Source organism: Stegodyphus dumicola, chromosome 8 (assembly GCF_044657685.1).
Source record: "Stegodyphus dumicola isolate Sdum_Otavi_A_Nest chromosome 8, ASM4465768v1".
NCBI lineage: Eukaryota > Metazoa > Arthropoda > Arachnida > Araneae > Eresidae > Stegodyphus > Stegodyphus dumicola.
The window spans coordinates 13,062,447-13,090,106 of record NC_140775.1 but is presented as its reverse complement, the minus strand read 5'-3'; the positions used below and the strand labels follow the sequence as shown (position 1 = coordinate 13,090,106).

At 32.8% G+C, this 27,660-nt stretch overlaps 1 protein-coding gene and 1 long non-coding RNA gene across 2 annotated transcripts in view; one reads left to right on the top strand and one right to left on the bottom strand.

Annotated features, from left to right (window-relative positions):
* Positions 1-27,660, bottom strand: part of LOC118184979 (neprilysin-2-like) — a 225,052-nt gene that overhangs the window by 87,967 nt on the left and 109,425 nt on the right. Inside the window, exons 2-4 of the mRNA XM_085821590.1 lie at positions 13,007-13,143; positions 6,437-6,559; positions 748-909 (exon numbers count right to left, since the gene is read on the bottom strand). Coding sequence (XP_085677716.1) covers positions 748-909; positions 6,437-6,559; positions 13,007-13,143 — 422 coding nt within the window. The remainder of the gene's footprint in view (positions 1-747; positions 910-6,436; positions 6,560-13,006; positions 13,144-27,660) is intronic.
* The window catches only part of LOC118184980 (uncharacterized), a 118,654-nt gene that overhangs the window by 11,461 nt on the left and 79,533 nt on the right, over positions 1-27,660 (top strand). The window lies entirely within an intron of this gene.

Genomic DNA, 27,660 nt, shown 5'->3' with positions numbered 1-27,660 from the left:
CCGTTACTCCAGACTTTAAACAGATCTGAAAGTAGCTTTCTTATTAGAAATTAAATATGTAACTTTTAATTTTGTATATTCGGCACATTGAAAAAATGTACCTAATATGAGGTACTTCATTACTAATTATACGGACATATATCAAATATCCATCAGCTAACAATATTAGTTTTGATCGTTTACTAGGGTTATTCAAGAAGAATGATGGATTCATGGAGCTATCTTATTAAAAGAATTTTAAAGTTTTAACTAGAAAAATAGTTTTCTGTTAATTGTGAAGCTTTATTTAATCTCTACAAGTATTCAGTCGAGTTGAGGGATCATAAGCTCACGGATAGATAACGTTGTGGATTTCTGTGGATTGCGCTAAAATACTTTCCACAGTTTCTCCATATTTTGCTGCAGAATTCGTGAACATCCAGGAGTTTTTTTCTTTTAATACACATGTATTTCTTCAGACTGTCGAAAGCGTCTCCGAATTTTCTGTACGCAGTAAGCGTTTTGCTGAGGTGCCGCCATTCCGAGTAATGACAATAATTAAAGCGGCGGCAGGGAACGACGCATCCAGAGCGCGATAGATTCCCTGCTGGCAGGCATTCAAGTCTTAGGAACCTAAACTTTTGAATGATCAGCATCTACTTCAGTAGAGATGCTTGAAAGCCACGAAATAGAAGTTCGAGATGGGTTCATTCTTTTTATATTCCCATATATCTTTTGAGTAAGTTTTAAAATATAGAAAATACTCACATCTTAGTAGAAGGTCCAGATCGTCTTGTAGCAGGGAGAAGACAGAAACAGCTGACCTGTCGTCTGGAATGAGTTGTTTTTGCAGCCAGCCTCCGCAGGCGAACTCGTAGAAATTTTCACAGGGTTCTACTTTGTCGTTGATGTTGTTTAGAATGGTGGCAGCTACATAAAAATAAATAAAAATATAAATAAATTTTATAAAATATTTTTGAAGAAAACTGGATAATTCACGATTTCATCCAAAGTTTCCCCGTCAACTAAAGTAAACACAGAGAAAAAGGTTCGTATCTGTGCATAAGACAGGGTCTCCAAATTTTGCCCATGTCTCTCGGATACTCAATATGCGCACTTTATATACAATGAAAATGAAGACATACAAGATAACAACCCTGAATTCAATCACTGTGTAATATCATATATTTGTAATGAGTTAAATTATGAGTATTTTTCTAATATTCATAAATATTTTGTTATGTCACATATTTATAAATAATTACGTATGGTTATGCAATGTCATATAATTGTAATTAGTTAAATTACGAGCATCTTTTTAAACATTTATAAATATCTTTAATATAATATGTTTATGGATATTTAAACATGATTATGTAAAGTTATATTTTTGTAATTAGTTAAATTATTAGTACCATTCTAATATTTTTTAATATTTAGTAATGTTACATGTTTATAATAATAAAAAATGATTATGCAATGTCATAAACCATAAACTTTTAATTAATTAAGCATAAGTGAATACCCATCGCTAGATACACAACTTTTGTTATTAATTAAAATAGCTTATGCTTAATTTTACGCAACTTAAACGAAATGAAAGCAAGCATGAAGATTTAAAAGAAATCTTAGATTCATTTCAGTTTTTTAAATAAATATCCTGCGCATTTAGAGACAAATCTGTTCAAAATGAGAATATGGTATAAAACTAAGAAATATAATATTTAAAAAAAGGGGTTTTAGATAGTCAATTCTGAAAAATAAATTGTACTTTTACTTACATATCATTAAAAGCAAATGTTCTTAAGTTTAAAATCAAATGTTTTAGTCTCGAAGAATAAATGAAGTAACTAAAATGTATTAACTTCCTATTGTTCTAAAAATACGCAGTAACTGCAGGAAATCCCTTAATATTAACAAGGTGCATTAAACGAGGCTGAATATTAATCCAAATCACTGAATGTGTTTTTTACGTATGCGGATTGCCTCAATGAAAATGAAGGAATGTCCGTATTTAGTTTGTTCATATTTTATGTCAGTAAAAAAAAAAAAAAAAAAAACTAATGCTAATATTTCCAGAAACAATCAGCGAACCTAGGATTTAATCAATCTCATGGTGTTTCAACATTGTTTTGGCAGAAGTCGTCTGCCATTTGAAACATTGAGACAGATGTTATTCTACAGTGAGATGGCATACATTTATGTAAACATTCACATATTTTTTAAGAGTCTCGTATGGTTAAATTACACAAAAGTTATAAAGTTAAACTCCGACTGCAACAAGTGTTAAAAAGGTCTTATTTACATACAATATGATTTCCTTGTACCTCCTGTTAAATTATACAAAAATTTTGCTGCACTTCATTTAAAATTATTTTCTCGAACTATTCTAAATAATTAATCGTTCCTTCAAGGTAAGTTGAAAATGACATAAAAAATTCTAAAATTTTAAAATTAAGTAATTCAGTCAAGTTTTTTCGTACGTGAGTCATACTTTTTATGATTTTATTTTTTCATAACGAGTATAAAACTTTCCCAAATATAAGTATAGGAACCGGAAGACCGAATTAAAAATCAGAAATTCGTTATTTGTCAAATTTGATTTTTAAATTTGACATTTTTTGGCATAAAAAATTTTGGCAAAACATTATTATTTTCGTCATTTAAGATACTTCTGTAACTGGAAGTACATGACTACGACAAATGATTCCAAAAATAAAGCCCGGATACTGACTTTTAAGCCGAGTAAGGTTATGGGTGTATGTGAGTGGATATATATATATATATATACGGTTGGTGCTGCCAACTGCGATAAAAAGGGAAGTTGCTCCACTAGATGTTATAACAATCCCATGTACAAAATTTAATTTCAGCGTTCTAAGGTTAATCGTTCTTAAGTTAGGCGAAATACATAGATACATATATACAGACGTACGTATATAAATACATATATACATATATATGTTTCATAACTTGCCTATATACATACGTACAGATGTTACGAAAAAAAATCGCTTTTTAATCGATTTTACAATCCGTTCTGGAAAAAGAATAAAAAGAGTCCTTTATTCTGTCACATACAGATGTCAAGCGAAAACATCATCCAAAAGGATTCGGAAACATCAAAATGGATATTTCCTTTGAAATATGATACCAGAAATGTTTGGCTGTTACAGTACTTTCTTAAATAAAAACGGTAGATTTTCAAAACGAACGTGGGCTCCCGAATAACAAAATCTATTAATCAATTTGCACCGTGAAAGTACTTTTTAAGTTTATGAAAGGTGTCCCATGCTTTTATTATTCGCGATACAAAATTGTAGATGAATTTTGGAAAACAAATTATTTTATCTCTTGTTCCCATGAAAATGAGTGATAAATTATTTTTCTTCTTTTACTTCGTTTATTACTTTGAGAGTCTGAAATAAGAGCGTACATTAAAAAACATATTTTACCATACTTTATTTAATAATTTAAATAATCAAAAATTTTAAAATGTATTAATTTATTTATAACAAAAATAAGCTCAATTTGACTTAGTCTGGAACGAAAAAGAAATGACAATGCATTACGTTTTAAAATCATTTAATGATTATAAAAATAGAAACATGCAAATAAAAAAATAATCACTTCACATTTTCTTGTAAGCTTAAAACTGAGTTGTAATTGTAATGTAGAATGGTCTAGGGGGAGAAAAAAAAGATTCGAATATTTCGAGTGATGATGACTGAAAGTCTTTCCTAATATACAATACATACAGCTTATAAAACAATAGACACGTAAATGACCTTTTCTAATCCTTTTACATCCATTAATGAAGTTTGTTTGTTTTCATTAATTGAAAACTGAGTAAAAATGTTTCGAAACTAGATTCAAATTTCGTTAGGGTGGGGGAAATGTTTGAGCCTGAAAAATAGTACAATTTTCAAAATACGTATGAGAATAACTACCCGTTTCACTATCGATATAAACAAGTTTTGCTTAGAAAAGCTTAATTAGGTTCATGTTCTGGAAAAAGAAGACAAAAATGTTCCTCTTTCTTTCACATTATTACGACAAATTCCCTCATTTTCCACTAATGAGCCAACTTATATACGAAACATTTTAATAAGCATCAAATTACATTTATTTTTTTGGTAAAATGCAAATATTTTTATAATTTCTGTGCTCTTTTAATGCATAAAATTTGAATTACTTAAAAAGAGTGCAGTATATTAATTTATATTTGCGTATAGAAAGCAAATTAGTAACGATATTAGGTCTCATAAGAATTAAAAAATTGTAATATTTTTAGTTATTCAGCTCAAACTTTGAAACAAAGTTTTATTCCATGCTCCTAAAGCTTTATTAAAATGTAGGAAAGGGCATTCAAATCTTATGTAAAAGAAAGCAAGACGAAAATCTAAAATTATTGTTGAGTGAAGTTTGGGCTTTATTTAATTTTCGTAATACCTAAAAATTTCTAATAGATCTCAATTAAGATAGATAATTTCTTATAGTGTTTTTTACACAGGAAACGTATGAGGTTGGAAACAAAGAAATTTCAATTTTTAATGTTAAATAAAACTCAGTTTTTTTCTGTTGCCACCTTTTTGGTAACTTCATGATTCTGCGCTTATAGAACTTCTGGCCTTTATCATAAAAAACTCAACCCACTGCGATTTCAAGTCATCGTTATTACAGAAACTTTTAGCATTTAAATGATAATCCGATGGTGCAAGGTCTGGGCTATAAAAGTGATGCTACAGCACTTCCCAATCAAGCTCCAATAATTTCGCACGTGTTGCTAAGAATGTGTGAGACCCTGCATTATTGAGGTGGAACATGATTCCTTTCGATTTGCCGATTTTGGCCTGCTTTCTCAATTTCATAATTTATTGGCAGTAAACATTTGAGTTGATCGTTTGGTTACTTGGAAGCAGCTCAAAATACACAACTTTATAATCCCATCAAATTGGCAGCATAATCTTTTTCTGATGCAATTTAGCTTTCTATGTGATTTGCGCTGATTCATCATGCTTGCACCGTGATCATTTTAGATTAATGTTACTGTATGCGATCCATTTTTCATGAGCAGTGATAATTAGTTTCAAAAAAGGGGAGTTGCATTACGTTTGAAATGCGTATTGTAAATATTTATTCGTTGTATTAAGTGATTTTCTTTCAATTCATGCGATACCCAAATATCGAGTTCTTTAACGAGTCCAAGACAGCTTATGTGATTTTCACTTGTTTGTCTGATGCATTTAAACGTTTTGAAACCTCTCGCACGGTTACATGACGATTTGATTAAATTATGGCATTAATTTTGTCATCATCAACTTCAGAAGATTGGTCAGAATGGCGGTATCTTCGAGGGAAAAATCTCTAGAGCGAAATTTTTTAATCCAGTTTTCACACATATGCTCTGTTAAATAGTCAGCATCATAAACATCGCATATCTCTTTGTGAGCCTCAACCGTTTTCTTGCCTTTATTAAAATAAAAAAAAAGTGAAATACGTCGAAAATGTTTGCTTTTGCATCCCATGTTAAATTTGACCCTAAACTAACAGTAACAAAAAATACCAAATTTGTTCCTGTAGCAACTTAAAAATGTCAGCTGCCAAATCTTGTATGAAAAAAAAATATAAGATTGACAGAAGAATAATAAAAACAGTATAACACTACCTGTTTGTGCAAACCGAAATTACTTTCTTCCCAACCCCCAATAGTAAGTCTTTGTACACTGAAGTAACTATTGACAACAGAGAGAGACAGAGAGTTAAAAATTGTAGAAGTCGTGTCTACCGGTAACTAAAGTGACTATTCTGTTTTTCATGTAAGACTGATTGCAGAACTCTTAGAGGCGAATTTTAGAATTTAGCGACCTTAACGAAAAAACTACAGTAGATAGAGAATAAATATCGATGGCAAACGTGTATAGCGTCTCCAGTTTTCTGTGAAATAATACCCTACATACACCAATAATTTGAACAGAAGACCTTAAAGGCAGCTCCGTAGGTATCAGGTCAACAAGACATATACGTCATTAATCAGTAATACGAACTATGAATACGAATGTTACAACTAATTTTTAAGCATTGTCAATGTGTCCACTGGGTGCTTATAGTTTCAGTCCATCCGGAGAAGAAACTTGGCTAAGCCTAAGAAGCGGACGATCCCTGTATCTCATTTTAGGTAAGCCGAGACTAACGGTGCCTGTTCTGAAATAATAGAATTTGGAGTGAGTGAGTGCAGAGAGTGAGTGCAACACTTGTTAAGTTTAGTTCAAATAAAAAGGTTACTGCGGTATCTGTTCTTCAAAGACATAGCGAGAATTCGCTATGCAGTCTTTTTTAATTAGGGTCTATGGTGAATGCTCCCGAAAAGAACACGAAGACTCTACCAAGTATATTAATTTAGAAAAAAACTAATCTTAGCAAAAAATATTTTATTTGTATTTTAAGGATAACTTACCTGCCTTGACACACCCGGGAGTCAGGCACACGCCAACAGGCTTCGGTGGGGTTAGGGAATTATACAAAGTATACACTAACTTATCTGCGCTACCTGGAAGACTTAGCTCACTGTCTGTCCTACCTAGAAGGTAAAAGAAAATTATAATGAATATCTAAATTGGTATATACATATTCAATTATTTCATTTATTAATTATTTAGGGCATGATACTCCCTTAAGACGTAGCAAACTGTGGACTTCTGCAATAAACCCAATTAACATTTGCATTGCAATAACTTCCGAAACGTACTGAACTTAACTACAGTTACACCTACCTTAGGATAATTTCTTAAAAGTACTGAAGTTGGATTTTACGTTAATTAACAAATTAGACAAAGAAATAGCTCTGCCTAATTTTATGTTTTAAATTGGTGTGTTTTTCTTTTGTCTTAATTAACCAGTTATTGTGATTTGAAACTTTACTATAACTTCTTTTTTCCGTACTCCTCAATAGAAGTCAAATCGGTTCTAGAGTATTAAGCCGAGGGTTTGAATGCTTTGGAGTTAGAGCTTCTGGTAGCCTCGCTTGCTGGTCAGGTGCTATCGCCGCCATCTTTGCCAACGGTTATTTCGGCTTTAGTCATTTTCCCAGCCGACTTTAAAAGAGGGCCATAAATTCATAGAGTTAGCTTAATTAGACTATTTTGTGTGTTTCGAATTCAACTTTCAAATACAGTACAAGGGGAGATTTTAATATTTCAGAGCCTACATTACATAATCCATGAAATAAATAATTCGGTGCTATCTTTGAAAATCGTAAGCATAATCAGTAAGTCATAAGTGAAAGGATGCACCAGCACAATACGTCACTCATTAGATACTGTTTGTGCTCACTATTAATTTATTAATAATGCAAAACATGCAGAATATAGTGCATAAAGCACAACATATTAACTTCTTATTAGAATGAAATTTTGAATGATACTTCCCAAAGACTTTTAGAAGTCGTATTAATATAAATAGTACATAGCAAATATAGTAATTTCATACATAACAAAGTAATCGAATATGTAAAGCATAATATTATAAACAGAAATTGAAAAAAATAATAAATTCTAAAATTTCCGAATTCCAAAGATTAGTGTAAAAATAATAAATGTAGCAAGTTCCCATAATGCAGGTATAATATTCAACTGTATAAATAAGGAAGCAGGTCTAAAAAATAATAAATATTCTGTAAATAATTTATAATATTATTTACGAAAGAGTGTATAGTCGTTAGACATGGCATGGGTCGGTTCGGTGAACTGACATTAACTTTACGATAGCATTTAGTTTTTGATTTTTAATTATGTTGTTGAGTCATTAGGTTATTTTGAAGCAGGAATGTGAAAAATATGCTGTGCCTTCACCGGGACTCACACACGGACCTCTCGAATAGGCGCCGAGTGTGTTACCATTACAGCACAAAGGCATGCTGGAAAGAGGAACAGAATACCTTATAATGTATTGGGAGTTATGACCATAAGACCATAAGACCTGTTATGATCATAAGATCATAAGACCTGTTATGACCATAAGACCAAATTGTTTGGTTAGGTGGGTCGGGCTGCACCCTCTTCTGATACCTTATACATGTATTTGACATAAGAGTTTCAGTCACTTGATGGCTGTTTGAGACGAAAATTCGGTGTTGCATGTGAGTTTTCCTCAAGTGTAACATCTACTGCCAGCCGGCATGAATCGGTCCCTTCCCTAGGGCAGGTAGTTCTCGTGCTCTTTGCTGTAATATTAATAATCATAGATCCTTTTTTCTACATACGCTCGGCACTGAAGGAAATGGATTTCTTAAAAAGAAATAGAAAGGAAGTAGACCATGACCTGTTATAAACTAATTTGTGTAAGCTATGTATAATTAATAAAAATGCTCTCTAATTGTTTATTATAAAAGGGTCGATATGGAATGTGCAGAAGGCGAATAAATTGCAAAGAATCTTAGTCAGTCAGAGAACGCAAAAATAAAACATTATGAAATAGAAAATTAACACGAGTGATAAATAAGAATCCAAAATTCATGCTAATTGCGGTTTCTGTTTATCCGGGTTTGTGACGTCATCCAGTAACACCATTAATGCTGTAACATTGTAATGGGAGTTTCAATACATCAAGCAAAAACTGATTTATTTGACAGCAAGAACTGAAGTTGGATGGGAACGAGTTTCACCATATCTTAGACTCTGAGAAAAAGGTTTTTATAATTGGTTTTCTGGCTAATTCTTAGTTTGTGAATGTTCAGTCATATCGTTTTAGACCACACTAAACTCTGAAAATTATTTTCAGATTTCACTTATTTGAGATAATCCGCGAAATGCAAAATTCTAAGTATACTGTTGAAAAATGAAAAAGAGCGTAGAGAAGAGACTCCTCTAAGAACTTCTCTTGATGTGGTTTAATAGTAAGCATGTCAGAGATTGTGATGTCAAGCTGTTGTTGCCTTTTCGATTAATTTTAAGTTATGATGTAAATTTTAATGTCCGTATAGAAAATAACAGCATCACCATATAGAGACATTAGGTATTTTTGGAAGCAGGCAAGATGAAAAATTAGCAATGCCTTCGGCGGAAATCGAACCGCGGACCTCTCAATTACGCGCTGAGCGTACAGACCACTACACCACGAAGGCTCGCTAAGAAGGGGGGAGAAATACCTTATAACCAAAGCAGAAAGTATGTAAATATATATATCGCGTATTTAAGCTTGCTTTATTTATTTATTTATTTATTGGCTTTGTTTCTGTACTTGTTTATTTGAATTCGGTAAAATTCATGAGGGGTTTGGTAGTACCTCACATAATTCTCTTTCGTACAGTCCAGATTCACTATAGAATGCAATATAGGAATTACTGGTGCGAGTGGGGGGTAACTGAAATGAGTTTGGACAAATACGCATTTAAAAAATATTTATAAAGACATTTGTTTTATTAATTGTGTTTTATTTGTTGAAAAACCAAAATTAAAATTTTTGGAACCAGTTTATAGAGTTTAGTTTGCTTTAGTAGCATAAATTTATATCCAAACACCTAACAGATTTCTTGAGATATCACTGCGTCTGAAGATAACGACAGAGACTTGACAAGGTTACAAAATAACTTTTTTATTAAATCAGAACTTTGAACATAAAATGCATGCCTCGTACTTGACAAGATCAGCTAATCACTTGGAGCGATGTAATTCAAAATAACAGTAAATTTAGAACTTAAAATCAAGTCTAGTAGCCAAAGTTTACACAAATTGATTTAACGCTCAAAACATTCTGTCTGGCGTAACAATTTAAATATCGGCAACTCCAGTGCAAAGCCGAAGAATTATAATCTTACCAGAGCTATCAGAAACGAAATAACATAGCATCGAGAGGCAGAAACACACTGTGTCTTACTATCCGAAAATTTCACCTTGAATACGCTCAAACTGAATTTGCATTTTGGTAGGAAACGGAATGGAAAAGTGACAGTAAAGATCTAAATCATATTAAGTAATTAGATTAACAGAATGGAACTTTACGAGTTATTATTTTTTTATGGATTTAATTTCTTTTATGGATTTCACTAGCTACAAAACACATATGAAATCAGCCAACTAGGATTCGAATTTGGGTCAAACTACCAATATTCAGCAATTCTTTTCGTTCGGCCACTGATGGATGATTTAAGGACAAAAGTGAGGAGAAAATATTTTTCTTTTCTAGAAAGGATCTTTCATTGTTCTTTGAGGACATTATTATGCCATACCATCTACTTATAGTACAATATTTGGCAATGCATGAAATCATAAGCAAATCCAGACACTTGAACTTCTTTGTTACCATTTCTTGTAAATTTGCGTAATATAACAATTAATGCTATTGTTTTTATGCTCTGACCATCGGCTAATTTTCACAACTAGTTGATCTTTTCCACCGACAAACATGCAAAACTGAATGCTCATGAGTACAGAGCTGTCTATCCAACGGTGCAGGAGTATTTTCAATTAAAATTAAGACTTAATATAACCTAGCCGCGTTAGCACACTAATTGCAGACTTTAAGTACCTTTTCTTAACACTCTGAGTATCAGTGGTGACATTATCTATACCTGGTGCTCAGAGTTTGTGACCAACTTGTTGCGCAACAGTTGGTCCTTCCATACTTCAAGACGTCGCCCTGGACGGTATAGTATTTTGCAGATGGTGACCGCTAATTGGAATACCAGAGCTTGGGTTCATATCCACCACTTGACTATTTTTTTACATCCTGTTCTACCATGCGAGTGAAATTATTGGTTTGCACTTTATAATGGTGCATCTTGTGCAGCGGTCCTGATGATGAAATGGTTAAAAACGTATATCTTTTCAAACCATTTCCGACAAATGCTTAAAGAGAAATGTCTGGCCGTTTAGGATAAAATAAATGCTCAAATGCGAGACACTACTTCGGAATAAAATCATTGATACCAACAGATTTTTAATTATGCAGACATTGAAAATAGGAATATAAAAGTCTGAAAAGTTGCTACTGTGCATAACACAAAACTATTCTTTTCTTAAACAACGGTATTACTTTTTAAACAAAGTGCAGTAAATGAAAAGAGAACTTCGTAGAAAGAAGGTCGATTTTTTGTTTACAGACTCTTTGTGCCATTTAGCCCTTAATTACTCAATTAAAGATCCTAATTTAGACTATAATGGAAGCGTTTTCTATTATCATTCGTTGTCTTTATAAAAGCGCTTCTGTGAGAGAGCTTTATTATGTAATTGCTTTAATTGTGGGAATTTTTTACACTTCTTTTGTGCTGCTGACAGCGAAAAGGAAAAACAATAAAAGGATATGATGTAAAACCTTCCTTTTTGTTACAATGTAACGGAAAGATGAAACTGAAGTTGTTAAAGGGAAACGAAAAATTGTTCTCTTGGAATTGTTTTAAGAACTATTTTGCGTTTTTAATATTAATATTATTTTGCTAATTCACTACCTTATTTATTCTTTAATTTAAAAATGTTATTGAATTCTTAAACTTTATAAAAATTAAAGGACAATTTTGTCTCTGAAAATGTTCAAAGCAACTTAAAAAAATATTAAAATTCTGGACAGCAATAATGATGCCAGTCGCGAAATCCAAATAAATTATTTCAAATGCAAAAATTACAACAGAGTATAATAATTTTGGAATAAAAATTTCGGTAAATACATTTGAAATCTATTGCTGTTCTTTTGAACAAATTTTTAATAAAATCACCGTCCTATAAATTTTGACTTATCTCGGCAAATAATAGCATCACCATATAGAGACATTAGTTATTTTTGGAAGCAGGCAAGCTGAAAAATTAGCAACGCCTTCGGGGGAATCAAACCGCGGACCTCTCAAATACGCTTAAAATAAATTTCTTATGGAAACTTTCTTTGCATTGACTTTATTTAGGTAAATATATGCTTCATCAAGAATTAAAATGTATTTTCATTTATCTTCAACTAAATATTTTTCATGCGAGGTTTTCAAAATTGTTCTGAGCCACATGACTTGGGAAAAGCTGGTGAAGATTGTTTTTTAGTTTTTTTAAAGTTATAAATGATTTATTATTTTATTTATTGCTACAATAAATGTATTTAAAGACTTTGGATCTTCTGTGTCGGCGGATATTCTCTTGAAACCAACCATCTAACTTTCGAAACAGTACGTAACCATTTCGGGTATTCGTTTGGATCTACTTTTCATGCAGAAGTAAAGATTAATAGTGTTTGTCTTTCCGATTATTTTTCACATACAATTTTAATAAAATGTATTTCTTAACGTACTTGCGTTACAGAATAGGAATATTTCTCTTTGAAAAGGGCAAAAGCATATCCTTTAGTCTACAGCGTATTTTATAGGTGACGTTGAGAAAGAAAAATAAATTTAAAAATAGCAGATGATATGTATCATTTCAAAAAATCATCTGTTGTCAAGATTTTTTATTCCAAAACATTTGCTTTTTTTAAATCCTTTATCGAAATCGTTCTGAAAATTTGTAAACACCCTGCGGACATCGATATCAGTAGGGACAGCAATATAATAAATTTACTCCTGGTTACTTCTCAAGAAGTTATCGTATTTCCCTATGTGTGATCTCATAAGTGATTAGCATCTACAGCTAAAAATCTGTGATTCCATTCCCGGATATGTAACGGTTGACTTTTAATGTTTTGAAAACAGTAGTATCTCTAGTAACACGCTACTTAAGATATGGTGAATAGTAAATGATATGAACTGAATATAAATTGAGACGATTGCTTCTTATACTCCTTCCATAGTCTCCTTTTAGTGGAGAAAAATGTAAAAAACTGTTGAATTTTCCCGTGCGTGCTTTTGTGATGTGAGTGGTTAACACATTCATCTAGCAATTTTAAGAACCGTGGTTCAAATTGTGTTTGGGGGTATATTTTTTTCTTCGTTTTTACTCTTCCGGCTTCAAAAATTCTAATGTTCATTATAGCTGCAAACAGAACAGGAAGTAAGAGGTAACTTTATTACATTACAAAATAACTGTACACAGACCAGATCAATAAATAAGTGCATTACCTAATCTCATAGTCTGGTAGTGATATCCAACGATGGCCAGGGCGACGGCCATTGCTGTACACATTATTAGGCAAATTCCCGCTACTCCACATAATATCCTTTCTAATCGTGAACGTCTGTTCCACCATGGGGGATTCCTGGAATGAAAGAAATACATATTACTCAAAAGGAAAAGTACTGATCTTAATTTCAAGTAAAAAACATGATTAATAAGAACAGCTAAAAATGTTATTTTAGGTGAAGTGTGTAGAGACATTAGGTATATTTTTGGAAGCAGGTAAGATGAAAAATTAGCAACGCCTTCGCCGGAATGGAACCACGGACCTCGAATACGCGCCCAGCGTGCAGACCACCACACCACGAAGGCACGCCAGGAAAGTGGGAGAAGTACCTTATAAGTGTATAAGAAAAATTAATGTACGAAGTTATTTCCTGAACAACGCTTATGCCCGTCTTTAAGAAATGAATGATAGTGACACCCTTGAGCCCAGATAGCGTTGGTTGATGAAAATTTTATTTAATTCTTTCATTTAGTTGCAGTTGAAAACGGTTATAGTATTGAATTTCTGACAGTGCTTCTTATAAAATAAAAATACATCCAATCATCGTTATGTTTTTTACACTCAGTTTTACTTCTCGAGTGAATATTTCCTATAGTTGGTAATCGTGTCCCCGTAGCGTACAAAAAAAAAAAAAAATGTAAACGCGATTAAAAAAAAATGATTGTGTAAGTATTCTTTGCATAAAAACAAGAAAAACGGGGAAATGTCTACAACTTAAAAACTTCTTAATCTTAATTACTGGTGTATTGCAATTCCAGCTTTCGGCAGTTTTTCATTAGAGCCATACCGCGTATTTTGTGGGCATATTTTGGCTTATTTATTTTTTCAGGTTTCTAGCTCGATAGTAGACTTTCCTTTCTCCAAAATGTTTTATCTTTTCAACTTTTTTCAGTTTTTTCATGAATATTTGTTACTAATTTAATTTATTTTACTTTCTCCGAAAACTTTGTTTAAAAAATCTGATGTGGACACTACATGACTTCCTTGTACGGCCTATCAATCTATCACCTATTTTGCTGAACGTTATTTATATTTATTTCCTCGAATTCCATTAGAGATACAGTTCTCATTCAAGCAATTCAGTTCCATTTCACGGCAAGGCAAAAATATATGAAAACTTAAAATATCTTCATTAAAAATTGCAAAACACAGAGAAAAACTGAAACGCTAAATACAATTAAAACCAGTGGAAAAAACAATTTTTGTAATTAAAATTAGTTTCTAGGCCAAAACAAGCCATTCGGACAACATGCAGAAAGATAAAATTTAGGTGCACAAAAAGTTTCAGGTAGCTATGGTTTCACTGGGTAAGAACACGATTCAGTCGGTGAACCAGCTGACTTAATTCACTATACCAAACATTCAAATGTAAACAAATAGCCGACACGTTAAACCACGCTACACTTACATTTTTAAATTGCTGATAATTCCACAACATAATTCAATCACTTTCAAAGTAAAAAAAATGCAAAATTTACCAACATATAAAAGCAAAAAATGCAAAATATACCAAAAGAATGAAAAAACAAAGCTCATCGAGCCGGGTAACAAGATGGATACATACTATATATATATGTTTAGTGTGGTCGATTGCAACAAAAAATGGAGGTACACAACTAGATGTTATAGCAGTTCCATATACAAAATGTTAACGTTCTACGGCTAATCTTGCTTTAGTTTTGCGAGATTACATACACCCGTATTTACGTTCAGGAGTCACGAAAAAATCTCTTCTGAGTCCATTTTAAATCCATTTTATAATTCGTTTTGAAAAAAGGAATCCTTTTTTTTTGTCCGTACCCACAAATGTCAAGCAGTAAATCGTTCAGATGGATTAAAGAGCGGTCTAAGTGGATATTTTCGTTGAAATATGATACGGAAATGTTTTGCGATTGCGATACTTCCTTTACTTTGTAAAAATAAAGGAAGTAAAAAAGGGGCAGGAAAAACTACAAGTCCATATTTATTTTTTCTTAAAAGAACTTGATAAAATATGCAAAACTGAAGCAAAAAGTAATAGGAATTAATAAATATTATGCTAAAAGAAATAATAACAACAAAAAATAAACAACTAACATAAAAATGGCATAACATTTCTCCCTTAGAATGCATGCATCGCCACATGAGTTCAAATAAATTAGCGTCCAAATGTTAGCGGGTAATGCCACTTTGACGCTTATTGCATCATTTTGTGCTATACCACGAGAGCTCAAGAGATTAGGTATGAAATCAAATGTCTGGATCAAGGAAATGATGAACCGTAGTTGCACGAGCGGTGATTATAAAATCAGTTATCACCAGTAAAGAAGCTAAAAAAAGGGAAGTATCTGGCGCCGTGCAGATATGCCAAAATAAAATAAAAAGAAGACCCAGCTTATTTTGAACCCATATCCCCAAGCCGAGAAAAACAGCCGAGATTTCAATGGATAATTCGGAAAGCTACTATGGAGGCTATCGTTAAATAAGATTCAAAGTTCCAGCTGCAGTGTATCTTGAAATAGGATCCGTAGTATTAGAGAAACTGTCTGTACACTGCAGGGGCAGGAGAATCCTCCACAAAGGCATTCCCTCCCCATAGGCAGATAGCCATAGAGTTGCTTTGCACTAATCAGTTAACCTAACTTTACCTTGTTAATGCTAGGTTTTATTATGGTTTTTTTAAATGCACAAAAATAATCAATTATTGTTCAAACATTGAAGTAACATGATTCAAAACATTAAAGCAAAAATCAGAACACATTTCAAAGAATTAAAATAACGTACTTAAAATCAGATACAAGTTAAATAATTAATTAAAATATTCTCATTTAATAAGAGTTAAATCCTTTGTGAATGCAATTCAAGTGATGTAAAAACGTCATGCGAATTTGGAAGAAAAAGTTTGTGTATCAGGTTTCTTGATCTCTGATTATTGCTAATTATTTTTTGTTCACATGATCCATTTTTTAATTAATGAAATTATTGTTAAATTTTAATAAAATTATTGTTGAATTTCAATAAAATTATTTGCGCTCGTTGTATAGCATAAAATGATGCAATAAGCGTCAAAGTGTCACTACCCGCTAACACTTGGACGATAATTTAATTGAACTCATATGGCGATGCATGCATTCTAAGGGAGAAATGTTATGCTATTTTTATGTTAGTTGTTTATTTTATGTTGTTGTTATTCCTTTTAGCATAATATTTATTATTCCTTTTAGCGTAATATGTATTAAAAATATTGAAAGTATGGCGATTAAACTAAAAATCTGATGCGTAAACCACATGACTTCCTTGTAATTAATATTAAATTATACGCATTTTTTCCTGCACTTCATTTAAACTTATTTCTCGAATTTCATTAGAGATATATTTCTCATTCAATTAATTCAGTTCTCACTTCGCGACAAGGCAAAAATGCATAAAAACTCAAAATATCTATATTAAAAATTGAAAGATATAGAAAAACATAAAACACCAAATACAGTTAAAATAATAAAAAAAAACAACCTTTACAGTTAAGATTACAGTTTCTACGCAAAAACAAGCAAATCGGCCATGGGGGCAAGAAGGCAGATTTTTCGATGCACAAATCCGAAAGTTTACTTTTAATCTCACTCCGCAAAAAGAACTGATGGCGTAGAAAGACTTAATTTGTTGTGGACGCTATGCTGATTCAATATATGGGATAATTTAATAACTTAAATGATAATTTCAGGATGTATTAGGCATGATTTAATATTCGCAATAATAAAAGAAGACGTTACTTTGTTGTTGCGAAGCTTACTTTCTCTAGATTGGCAACAAATCGACTATTCCGCTAAGTTTCAAATGTAAGTAAATACGGCTGCTATGGTGAAAAAATTAGGCTTAGCCGCACTTAAACAACTTTTAAATTGTTGATAATTCCACAACTATAACATGCATGTTAATTAAAGATATAAAACCTCCGTAACCGGAAAATAAGAACAACATAATTCAATCATTTTTAAAGCAAAAAACGCAAAATTTACCAACATATAAGAATAAAAACTAAGCCCCGGAGCCGAGTAACAGAGTGGGTATATATATATATATATATATATACTTTTGTTGCGCCCTATCACCACCGAAAAGGGAGGTGCACAACTACATGGTATAGCAGTCCTGTATACAAAATGTCAACTTTCAGAGTTTATTCGTTTTTAAGCTATGTGAGATACCTACGTACGTACATATAGACGCCACGAAAAAAATCTCTTTTGAATCCATTTTAATTCAGCTTTATAATTCGTTTGGGGAAAAAGAGTCCTTTATTCTGCCCTTACATACAGATGTCACGCAAAAACATCGTTAAAATGAATTCGAGAGAGGTCAAAATGGATATTTTCGTTGAAATATGGTACCCGGAATTTTTCGCGATTACAAATACTTCCTTTACTTCTTACAAGCAAGTAAAAATGAACATCGAGTTCAAAACAAAACAACTATGAAAAATGTAAATTTTATGCTTAAAAAAATTACAAAAATATTCAATTATTGGTTAAACATTAAAGTAAGTATTTAAAATCATAATATTATTCAGGCACATATCACACAGAATACAATTCAAAAATTAAAGTAAACATCAGAGCACATTTGAAAACACTAAAGTAACTTATTAAAAATCAGATATAATTTAAATAATCTATTAAAGCATTCTAATTTAACAAGGCAAGGTAAATCCTTTGTGAATGCAATTTAGAATAATAATGTAAAAATGTCGTGCAAATTTGAAAGTAAATGCTTGTGTGTCATATTTCTTGATCTTAGATTATTAGTAATTATATTTTATTCGCGTGCTCCATTTTTTAATTAATAAAGTTATCGAAAAAATGTGTGGAGATTAAACACAAAATGAATATCGAGTTCAAAAACAAAACAAATATAAATAATTTACCATTCCATGTTTAAGAAATAATAAAGGTCGTGTTATACTAAACCCTTTCGATTTCAAACATTCAAATAAAACTTTTTCTCATATGTGATAAAAAAAAGTGAATTATTTAATCAAAATTAGAAAACAGTACTTCGTTGCCCATTAAACGTTGTTTAATGATCACGTCAGCACAATCACAAAAAATGTTCTAAAAGTTTACTGTTACTTTTTAAAGCATACTCATTTAATGATAGCCTTTCTTGTTATTCAAGTAAATTTATTTTTTCCATTGTTAACGGCAAAAAGAATTCAGATACTGTCTCAAATTATTTGGAGTTCTATAACTGATGAAGAAAAATCAATAAGAATTACATTTCATAGTGATTGTTAGGAACTAAATTTTTTTAAAAGAATAAATGGTTGCGAAAATCATTTCTTGCGATAATTAATTTTCATCGGTGATTAAATTACAACAAACGATATTTGAGGCTTTTTTTTTCAAATAAAAAAAATATAGTTGTTTTGGAGTTGGAACAAAAAAAAAAAGATAATCTTGCTAATTTATTTAATTAAAGATTGCATTTAATACGAACTTGTTAAAAAGTTCTTTCGCCACGATTTTAATTGTTTTCATATTTTATTTTGAAATTAATTTGATAAAAAAAATCATCTAACGTGGGTTTTGTATATGGAACTTTGCTTGTAAAACTGGATTCCTTAAATTGTCTTTTCTTAATGAGTTTTAAAATCTCTCTGGTATCTTTTAAAACAAACCGTTTCCTGCAAAATTTATTTTATTCTACATAAATGTTAACAAAAGTTTTAAGTCCCTCAGCTTCAGCAAGAGGTTTTGGTTTGGTGATGGTTTTTTTCATTGTAACAAAGCACAGGAGGGTTATCTACTTAAGGAAAGGGATACCTTCGTGGAGGACGTTCTAAGGAAAACTGGTTTGTATGCATATACATGGTAAATACTAACATGAACATGGTGAAAACTACGAAAGCATGCAGTCAGCCCGTTCCCCGAGTTTCAAATTCTGGACCGAACTACCACTGTTCAACGACTTTTCACCTCGACCGTTGGTGGGTGCAATAGTCTTAGAAACATAAAGAATAAAATTAAAGTTTACTGAATTAAATCAATAGAAATTATTTAGTGAAATACGTCTACAAAAATTAAAGTGAATGAAATTATATTTTAAGGAATTACTGTCAAGAATTCGGTTAACGGTATACCGTAATGCCCAAACTATGAAACGCACGCATTTTGATGGCTTTTTAAAAGAAAGGTGAAATGGCTTTTAAGATAGCCTTATTACGCACGACTTTCATATCTTGAAGGTGTTTCAAAGGAAAGACAAATTTATGACTATAATACCATATTTTGATGCAAAACTAACTAAGTAAGTGTGCTTTCCTGCATGTTAAATATTAACGAATATGGGATAAAGTATCTTAATTAGTTTACTTAAATTTTAGATTACATATATGAAACAGGAGTAAGAATTTTAGGGATTTGAGGGAGGCAAACATCATATATTATGAGAGATAAAACAATAATGTATTATATTAGAGAGACTGTTGAAGAAATGGTTAAAAAATTGTCAAAATATTAACGCATATAAAGGCGTTTAAGTCCCCACCGAAGCTGAAATGTTAAAAACCGCTGAGCACTGGTTATTTGATCTGAGTCTGAACCTCAGCAAAACTGGCTTACTGCATGGGTATTTCAGTAGCTTTACACAAGATTAATAGATGAACAAGATTATGTTCTTTACATCGCTCCAGCTCAGTGACTTCGCTCGCCTTAAAGAAGAGGGAAAAACCAAAACTCAGTTATAGTTCGACCGCCTCATCCGCGACCATGAGCGCAAACACGCATGCGCCACTCGGACCGAATTATTCTCAAAATAGGTTGGAAGGATGGGAACTTTCTTTCCCTCCAGCATAGCTCTTTCCGGAGAAGAGAAGACTTTTCCCGTCACAGCAAGTAATACCGCCCCTTTTGGACGAGTCTATGTGTTTTGGCAGAATGCCAACCAGGGTTGCGCTTCAGACGGTCGAAATATACTAGTTACTTTGAAGGAAGGGATGTCACACGCTCAAACCTTGTGGTATAGTAACTTATTTTCCCCCGTGCGTAACATAAATAAAAGCTAATTTCCCCTAGAAAAATCTTCCACGAAGGTATTTCTTCTTTTAATACCATATCTTGCCGTATTTCCCCATAACATCTTGCGGTGCTCTAGACAAAGGGGACGCAGCACTATACTAATTAACCGCCATGGCAGAGGTGTTGTGCTCGCGTCCTCCATCACTTGTCACTTGTATCTTACCATATTCAAATAACCTAGCCTAAAGATTTCGAACTTGGCCAGGTTATTAAATAAATTTTCCGGGCAAAATATTTAAAGATTTCTTGCCTCAGAATAGTCACACTTGTGAAGGAATATTTAAAAGAAATTGGCTCATATTTCTTTTAAATAATCCTACGTACTTTTCGCGAAATCACATGCGTCCGGCTGTTCTGGTCTCCGGAAAACAAATTTGGGAATCATGTTCCTGATTCAACAAGAAGCTGTTCAAGAAATTCAACAGTCAGGTTCAAAATCAAAAGAGGATTTAAGCTTCGAAAGATAAATGAGAAAGCATGAGCGCAAAATGATAATAATACATTTCGAAATAAAAACGTCTTATGAGAGAAATAAACTAAACATACAGATTATGGTGAATTGACTTTAGCATGAGCTATTTAATATCCTCGTGTAGTTAAACTGCTTCGTGCTAGAAAATGCAGTAAATGATATACTTGTGTTAAGATAAAATAACACGCCGAACAAGTATTAATTTTGAAGTCCAACAACAAAATTCAGCGTTATATTTGCAAATTTTAACAGTGAAAATTTGCAAATATAACGCTGATTTTTGTTGTTTGACTTCTAAATTAATAAGATATACTTGTGTTTCAAAAAGATTCCACACTCAATACAATATTGTTCGATGGTCGTTTGACGATGCAGATTTCGTTTGCCTCTCGTATACATTAATATTAAGATCCCGTGAATAACTGAACATGAGAGTATTTTGGATAATAAATTTATCTATATAAATTTTATAAGATGATCATAAACCAAAACTACTCCCAAAACTAATTGGAATTCAATTGCGATTCTGATTGTGAGTTTGGTATTTATAAAAGTGAATACCATTTCTAGAATAAATTCTAATACTATTTCTAGAATAATTCCTCGCATTTTCGGTTCAAAAGTATCCGGCTATTTTTTACGCTTTACGTCCGATATTACTAGTATTAGTCAAAGCTGGCATGCATTACGTGTTTTTGCCCTGCCCTATTAATGATTTGTAGTTATTGGAACTTGATATTATGGAGCATCCCTCTATTAATAGGTCAATAACCAGCAATAAAGCATTACTTCAATTTAGGAAAATTTCCAGGAACTGCAAAAACCTACAAATAAAACCAACGCATTATCTACAGCAAACGCATTGCTTCATGATATTTATGATTTTAGTTATTTTAATGCAAACTATCACCAAACACGAAATATTTTTCTTGAAAAGAGAAAGGGGAACCGTTGATCGTGAACTAACAATTGATAGCGGCCATCTTTTAACTCGGCGATCACACAACAGTAGATATCATCTGGTATGAGTGATTTCAACTAATACTTTTGCTCTGTTGTGGTGCTAAAGGGTTATGTATGAGTACTGAAGCAGCCTCGGCTATAGGGGGAAGAGGAATTATTCTGAATTGTACTCCTATTTAATATCCATCCCGGAGGGCTCAATGTTCCGAGGTAACCAGGAGGTCTGAAACTTCCTCCTCAGAGGCGTAGCTAGGTTTTTCAGCGTCCGGCGACAATTGAGAATTTTGCGCCCCTTTCTGTGTGCCAAGAATGGAAAACATTTCATTCTAAAATTTCGTAACATCAATTTGGAGCCCCTGAATGCTGCGCCCGGGGACAGCCCCACCCAAGTTATGCCACGCCACTATTCCTCTTTCTATTCTGAGAACATGCTTGAAATGATCCGTTTTCTTGGGCTTGAATTAGAGCAGTCAAGAGCCTAATTTTTAACTCTTATTTTAATTCAAACCTTATTTTTTATATAGAATCTTCCCTACACTTCTATCGTTTCGTCTACTCCATCAGAAAATACGAATTAAGTCAGTTTAAATAACGAAAATCTAGTTTAAGAGAGAATTTTTACGTTCCCTCACGTGCTGAAACTCTTCTGTTGCTGCCTCTCATTAGCTCTGTATTGATGAAGTTTTCTTTGATCGAATTACGGTAGTAGACATGAAGCTAGGTTACCAGGCTCTAAATATAAACTTTGTCTTGTAGATAATTTGAATCATTGCTGTATGTCAAGACTGCATGACGTAAATACTAATTTTGTTAACGTTTTAGTCTCTCTAAACTTTCAGCTGCAGTACTAATAAACCAGTGGTTTTACATTGCTGCAATTACTTAGTGTTTCAGGGACTGAAATACAAAGAAGTTACTATAATTTGACTGGAAGTCTATAAGAAGTTTAGCCTGACGTTAAGATTGACTGAAACAAAGGCTAAGCTGGCAAATTTGAATCCGTAAAATGAGACTCATTTGTTGAGTTTGCTGCTTCTACTTTATATGGAGTTAGAGCTAAAACGGTACAACTTCTTAGTTTTCTTAATTGACAAGAATGGGTATACAAAATTGTAATAAATCCTCGCTACATATAATATTCAAAAATATTGTTTACTGATTTTACCTCCTTAAATAAACTCCGGCTGATATAGAATTCTTTTCAAAAGAACTAAGTATTCGAACCATCCCCAGCAATGGGTGAGAGGTTAAGATCCCAGAATACTGAGATTTTGACTCAAGTTCAATCTCAGGTGCACACCAGCGGCCCAGCGGTAACGTTGCTGAACACTGGTAGTTCGGTCCGAAGTTCGAATCCCTCGAACGGGCTGGCTGCATGTGCGTTTTCGTGGTTTTCCCCATGTGTAACGTGTATACGAGCCAGTTTCCCTTAGAAAGTCCTCCTCGAAGGCATCCCTCCCTTAAGGCAGATAGCCCTTGAGTGCTTTGCCGTAATCTAATAAAAAAAATAAAAATCAATCTCAGGCAAGCAAGTTGGCTGCATGGTTGGTTTTTCACAATTATTCCCATGTGCAACGTGAATATGAGTCAGGTTCCCTTAGGCCTCCACGGAGGCAGGTTTTCCTTTAGACAGGTAGCACTTGCATGGTTTGCCATAACCGAATAACCAAAACTAACCGAATATTCGAATCTCCAGTTACCCATTTCTTTACACCAAGAAAAATTAAACTTGTTGTTATTAGATGTTAATTATTAGACCAAAAGGGCTGTTAGTTCACTTTTAATTCGAGTCTGTTGCCACTCGAAAAAACGTAAGATATTATTCTTTCATACTTAATCTGTCCTTTATTAATTAACAAACTAAATTATTTAAAAGCAACATACGCAGATCTTAAATATATTATTTTTAAGTTTTTAGTCTGATTGATTTAAATAAAAATGCGTTTAATTCGTGATATATCTAATTAAAAATATTAAAAAATATTTATAGAATTCTATTATATATTTTTTCACGTTTTAAATGTACAGAAGATGTATAACGTTCCCATATGAATCTAAATGAATATTCATCTAACATTCTTTAAAAGTTTCGTTATTCCAGGATATCTCTATCCATAATTTCTACTGATAGATCGTATTAAACTTTAAAACTGCCCTTTTGGACGATCGTTCAAATCTGAACCTTTCAGATTTTTATTTCGTACGCTGTTTATTTAAACATAGTAAAAACTTAATACAATTAACACTGTAAAATACACTTTTTGGAGTTTTTAAACTGTCTTGTAAGGATCAAATTGATTTAAATTTACAGAAGAGAGCAATGAATATAGATTAGTGCACAATATTCGGCAAATTACGTACTAGCTTATAAATATTCATTGAAGCGAAGTGCGTACACTTAGCTACGTCTGCGGGTTTTTGTTTACTCTATGAGTCATTGTTTGACCGTCGTAATTGCTTCTTTTCTAAACACAGACTAAACAAATCTAATTATGCTGTATAATTTTTCACAAAGGTATTTTTCTCTTAAGAGGTTCAGCGTTTATAGGGGGAAAGACTTTGCTTAATTTTTAGTACATTAAATATAGGAAAATGTTTTGTTTTAATATTAGGAATTGGTGAAATGCCTATAAAATAGGTTTTTGTGTGTTTAGCTATCAAGAGCTAAGATTAAGAACCCTTTATTTAACTAAAATAAATTTAACAGTCAGCACCAATTTGTTATGAAGCTACTGCACCAATGTTCTGTTTCTATACTTTGCCGTAAAAATCATGGGCACCAATGCAGTGTTACTACTTCCTCTTAAGGAGGAAACTAATGCAGAAACAGACAGGTGAAACCGCAACTAACTAAAAAAAGCAACTGAGAAACAAAACTCTTAAGAGTTTGCTAATTACCAAACTTTTAGTGATCGTATAGGTGAAACGGTAATGCATTGCGTTGTGAAAATGCATCCGGGACCGCGCCGTGAGAGGATCGAATAAACAACATGTAAAATCAATATATATATAAGAAAAACACATAACAGATATAAAGAGAACATAAGTAATAGGTTTCCAGATTAAATACCAGTTTATTCAAATTCCTCACAATTAAACTTAAATCTTATCCTAATCCGAGAGTCAAACTTCTTATTTTTGTTACAGTTACAATTTTCTTATTTTAGACACAGGGAAAACATCAATTTGTCATTTTCTTTTGTTACATTTTAAATTCATGATTTGCAAATCTATTACATGACTCTTTTAATTTAACGGGTACCCGATCTATAATTTCTAAGAGGTTAAGGAAAACATATTATTTGCAATTCACATCTGTTCTAAGGAAGATTACACAAACAACTATTATTATTACACCCTAATTCATATAAAAACCTAAGGTTTGTCTCGGTAATTTAGAAGGGGAAAAAGGAAGCAATTCATTTTCAGTAGACTGAATTTAAGATTCAATTTTAGGTAAAGTTCTAATTTCCAAAAGTTCTAAGGAAAATTGAGAAAGCACTTATCTGTGATTTTGACGACTTGAAACGCACCCGGAAAGGTATTGGGCTGGCCTTGCATTCTGGGAGAAAATTCAAAGGATTATAAGTCCCACCATAATTTCTGGAAATTCATTCCGTAAGGGGAACACAATCGTCTAAGTAGTCTCACGCTTTTCGGTGTCACTGGCCGCAGGTCGCACAGCCTTGCAGGAAACAAGCCCTCGAACCAGCACCCGAGCAGAATCTTCAAGCTCGCAGTCAGGATGTCGAGTATAAAATCTCACGTTGGCCGGGGTGGAACTTGGCCAATAATTTTGGAAATTAATACTCGCTGGATCATTTTTTTTTCTTTTCGACAGCAAGGCGACGGCCGGATAGTGTCCGCCGTGATCCGCCTGACTCACCACTTGTTCATCCACAGAAACTTAACAAATCCTTCAGCCTTGGAAGTCCGGCAAAAAGTCTTAATCCTGAAAGTCTTAAATCCTTCAACAAAACTAGTCCAAAGTCGGGCAAAAAGTAACGTCCAAAAGTAAGTTCAGCAAGCAAGTACGTCTCGCCAAGTCTCGCACGAAAATGTCACACGAAAAGTGATTCAAACTCGAATTTTCTTCCTCTCCTTCACAAACGTGGGCTCCCACTATGGCTTCAATTATCGCCCCCTTAATTTTGGCAAAATTTGCGTTTTCAATCCCTGAATGCGGAAATAAGGGTGATCGCGCATGCGCGCCCTTCTTCACTTAGCCAACAACCGGACCCTCAATCGCCAAAAACCTGAATGACTTACATCGAAAGTCAAGTAGCAACCTCTGACCCTTCTGTCACGTACTTCCTGTCTCAAGGTCAACTACACAATGAAATTCCTTTTAGAACATTCTAAAGGACAAAGCGAGCAAAATCATGACTTAGCAAAAATTGCTTCCCTTTCCCTGCTTCTTTTCACAATGAATCAAAGCTTGTACAAAAATTGCAAATAAAAGAAAATAAATAATATTCTTTTAAACTAAATAATATTCCCAAAAGCATCTGTTTTTCCCCAAAATTAAAGCATTAAAATAAATAATTCAGAATCAAATAAAATTAAGATTTCCATAAATCAGAAAATCATTCACCTAGTTTTTAAAACGCTATCAGACAAATTCTCTACACAACAAATTCTTGCTGTCAGAAGCCAATAGATTTTGCTTTAAATCAAAGATAACGGATGAACTAAAATTAATGAAACTAAAGTATAGCGTAACAGCTTCGCAGTTTAATTATAGCCCAAGCTGGCTCTGGCCGAAGTCACGAAAACAAGCCTAGTTTCAAGAATAACTCAGCGCTGCAGAATGCTAATCGAGAGAAACATAGTTAGCAACGTGGCTTTCAGACAGGCAGAACATTCTCTTATTTTAACCTATAAAACCTTCATTAAAATACTTCCTTCTTTCTACCTCATTTGAATATGACGAGAGCTAGAAATATACATCATGGCAGGAAAATGGAAACGAGGCTGATAGAAAAGGAAATTAACATAAAATAACTGGTTAGAAACTTAAAGGATACTTTATAAGTTTTTATATACTTTTATTATATATTAAAATAAAATGTTTCCACTTTCACTTTTTAGATTAATCTAGAATGTGCTATTTGAATAAAAACATTTTAGGGGAGGAACATTCTGACGTACAGCAAAAAAGGAAAAATAAAGCAAAAAAGGTATAAGAAACACTTTTTCACAGGGTTGGACGTAAAACATTATTTGTTTTAAAGTAAGATAAAATGCTTACTATTCATAATAAATGTAACTACTCATGATTGGATAAGTCTGTATCTTGGTTCACAAAACAGGCCTACTTCGTCAATGAAACTTTTTGTTCTGCATCATTATCAAGACACTGCTGCCACCACCCAAGTACATTTGCCTGCGAGACTCTAAATGTCTACCTAGAGTGTCCTGCGTAACATTCACAGACTGCTCAACAGTGCTTAAGGATGTTGATATTACCCTTAAGAATACGATTCTGAGCTATCACCTGGGCCTTATAGTATCAAAAAGGTTAGGTAGTTGTTTGAAAAATAATTATTCACTAACGTCATTCAAACCGACACAGTGAAGTCGCCTCGGAAATGCAGCAGACATTGGTTTGTGGGAGTATTTGAAAACTAAAATTCAAATTTTCAAAAACAAATTTGACACCTTATCTGACACTAACAGCCTTAACATGCAATTCGTCGCAAATTTTCCAAAATTGCGAAGCAGTCACAGTAAGTGAACCTGTAAGAGAGGGTGAATATAAGACACTGACTACTTACACATCACATCACAGCAAGTGAACCTGTAAGATGGCGTCAATAGAAGACATTAATTTGCTTACTTGCTACATCACAGCAAGGGAACCTGTAAGACAGCTGACTATAAGACACTGATTTAATTAATGGCGTTCAGTTATATTTACTGTTTACGTGTATTAAATGTATGATGCTGCTTTAAAGTGAGTGACAATAAATACCGAACCTTATAGGTTGTTATATCAACAAGTCCTGCTTCAACAGTTTGGTAGCTTTAGCCAATCAGTGCAGCTATCACTAAACATATTAATCATTGAAACGAAATACACCTTTATTTTGTTTTAGTTTGGGA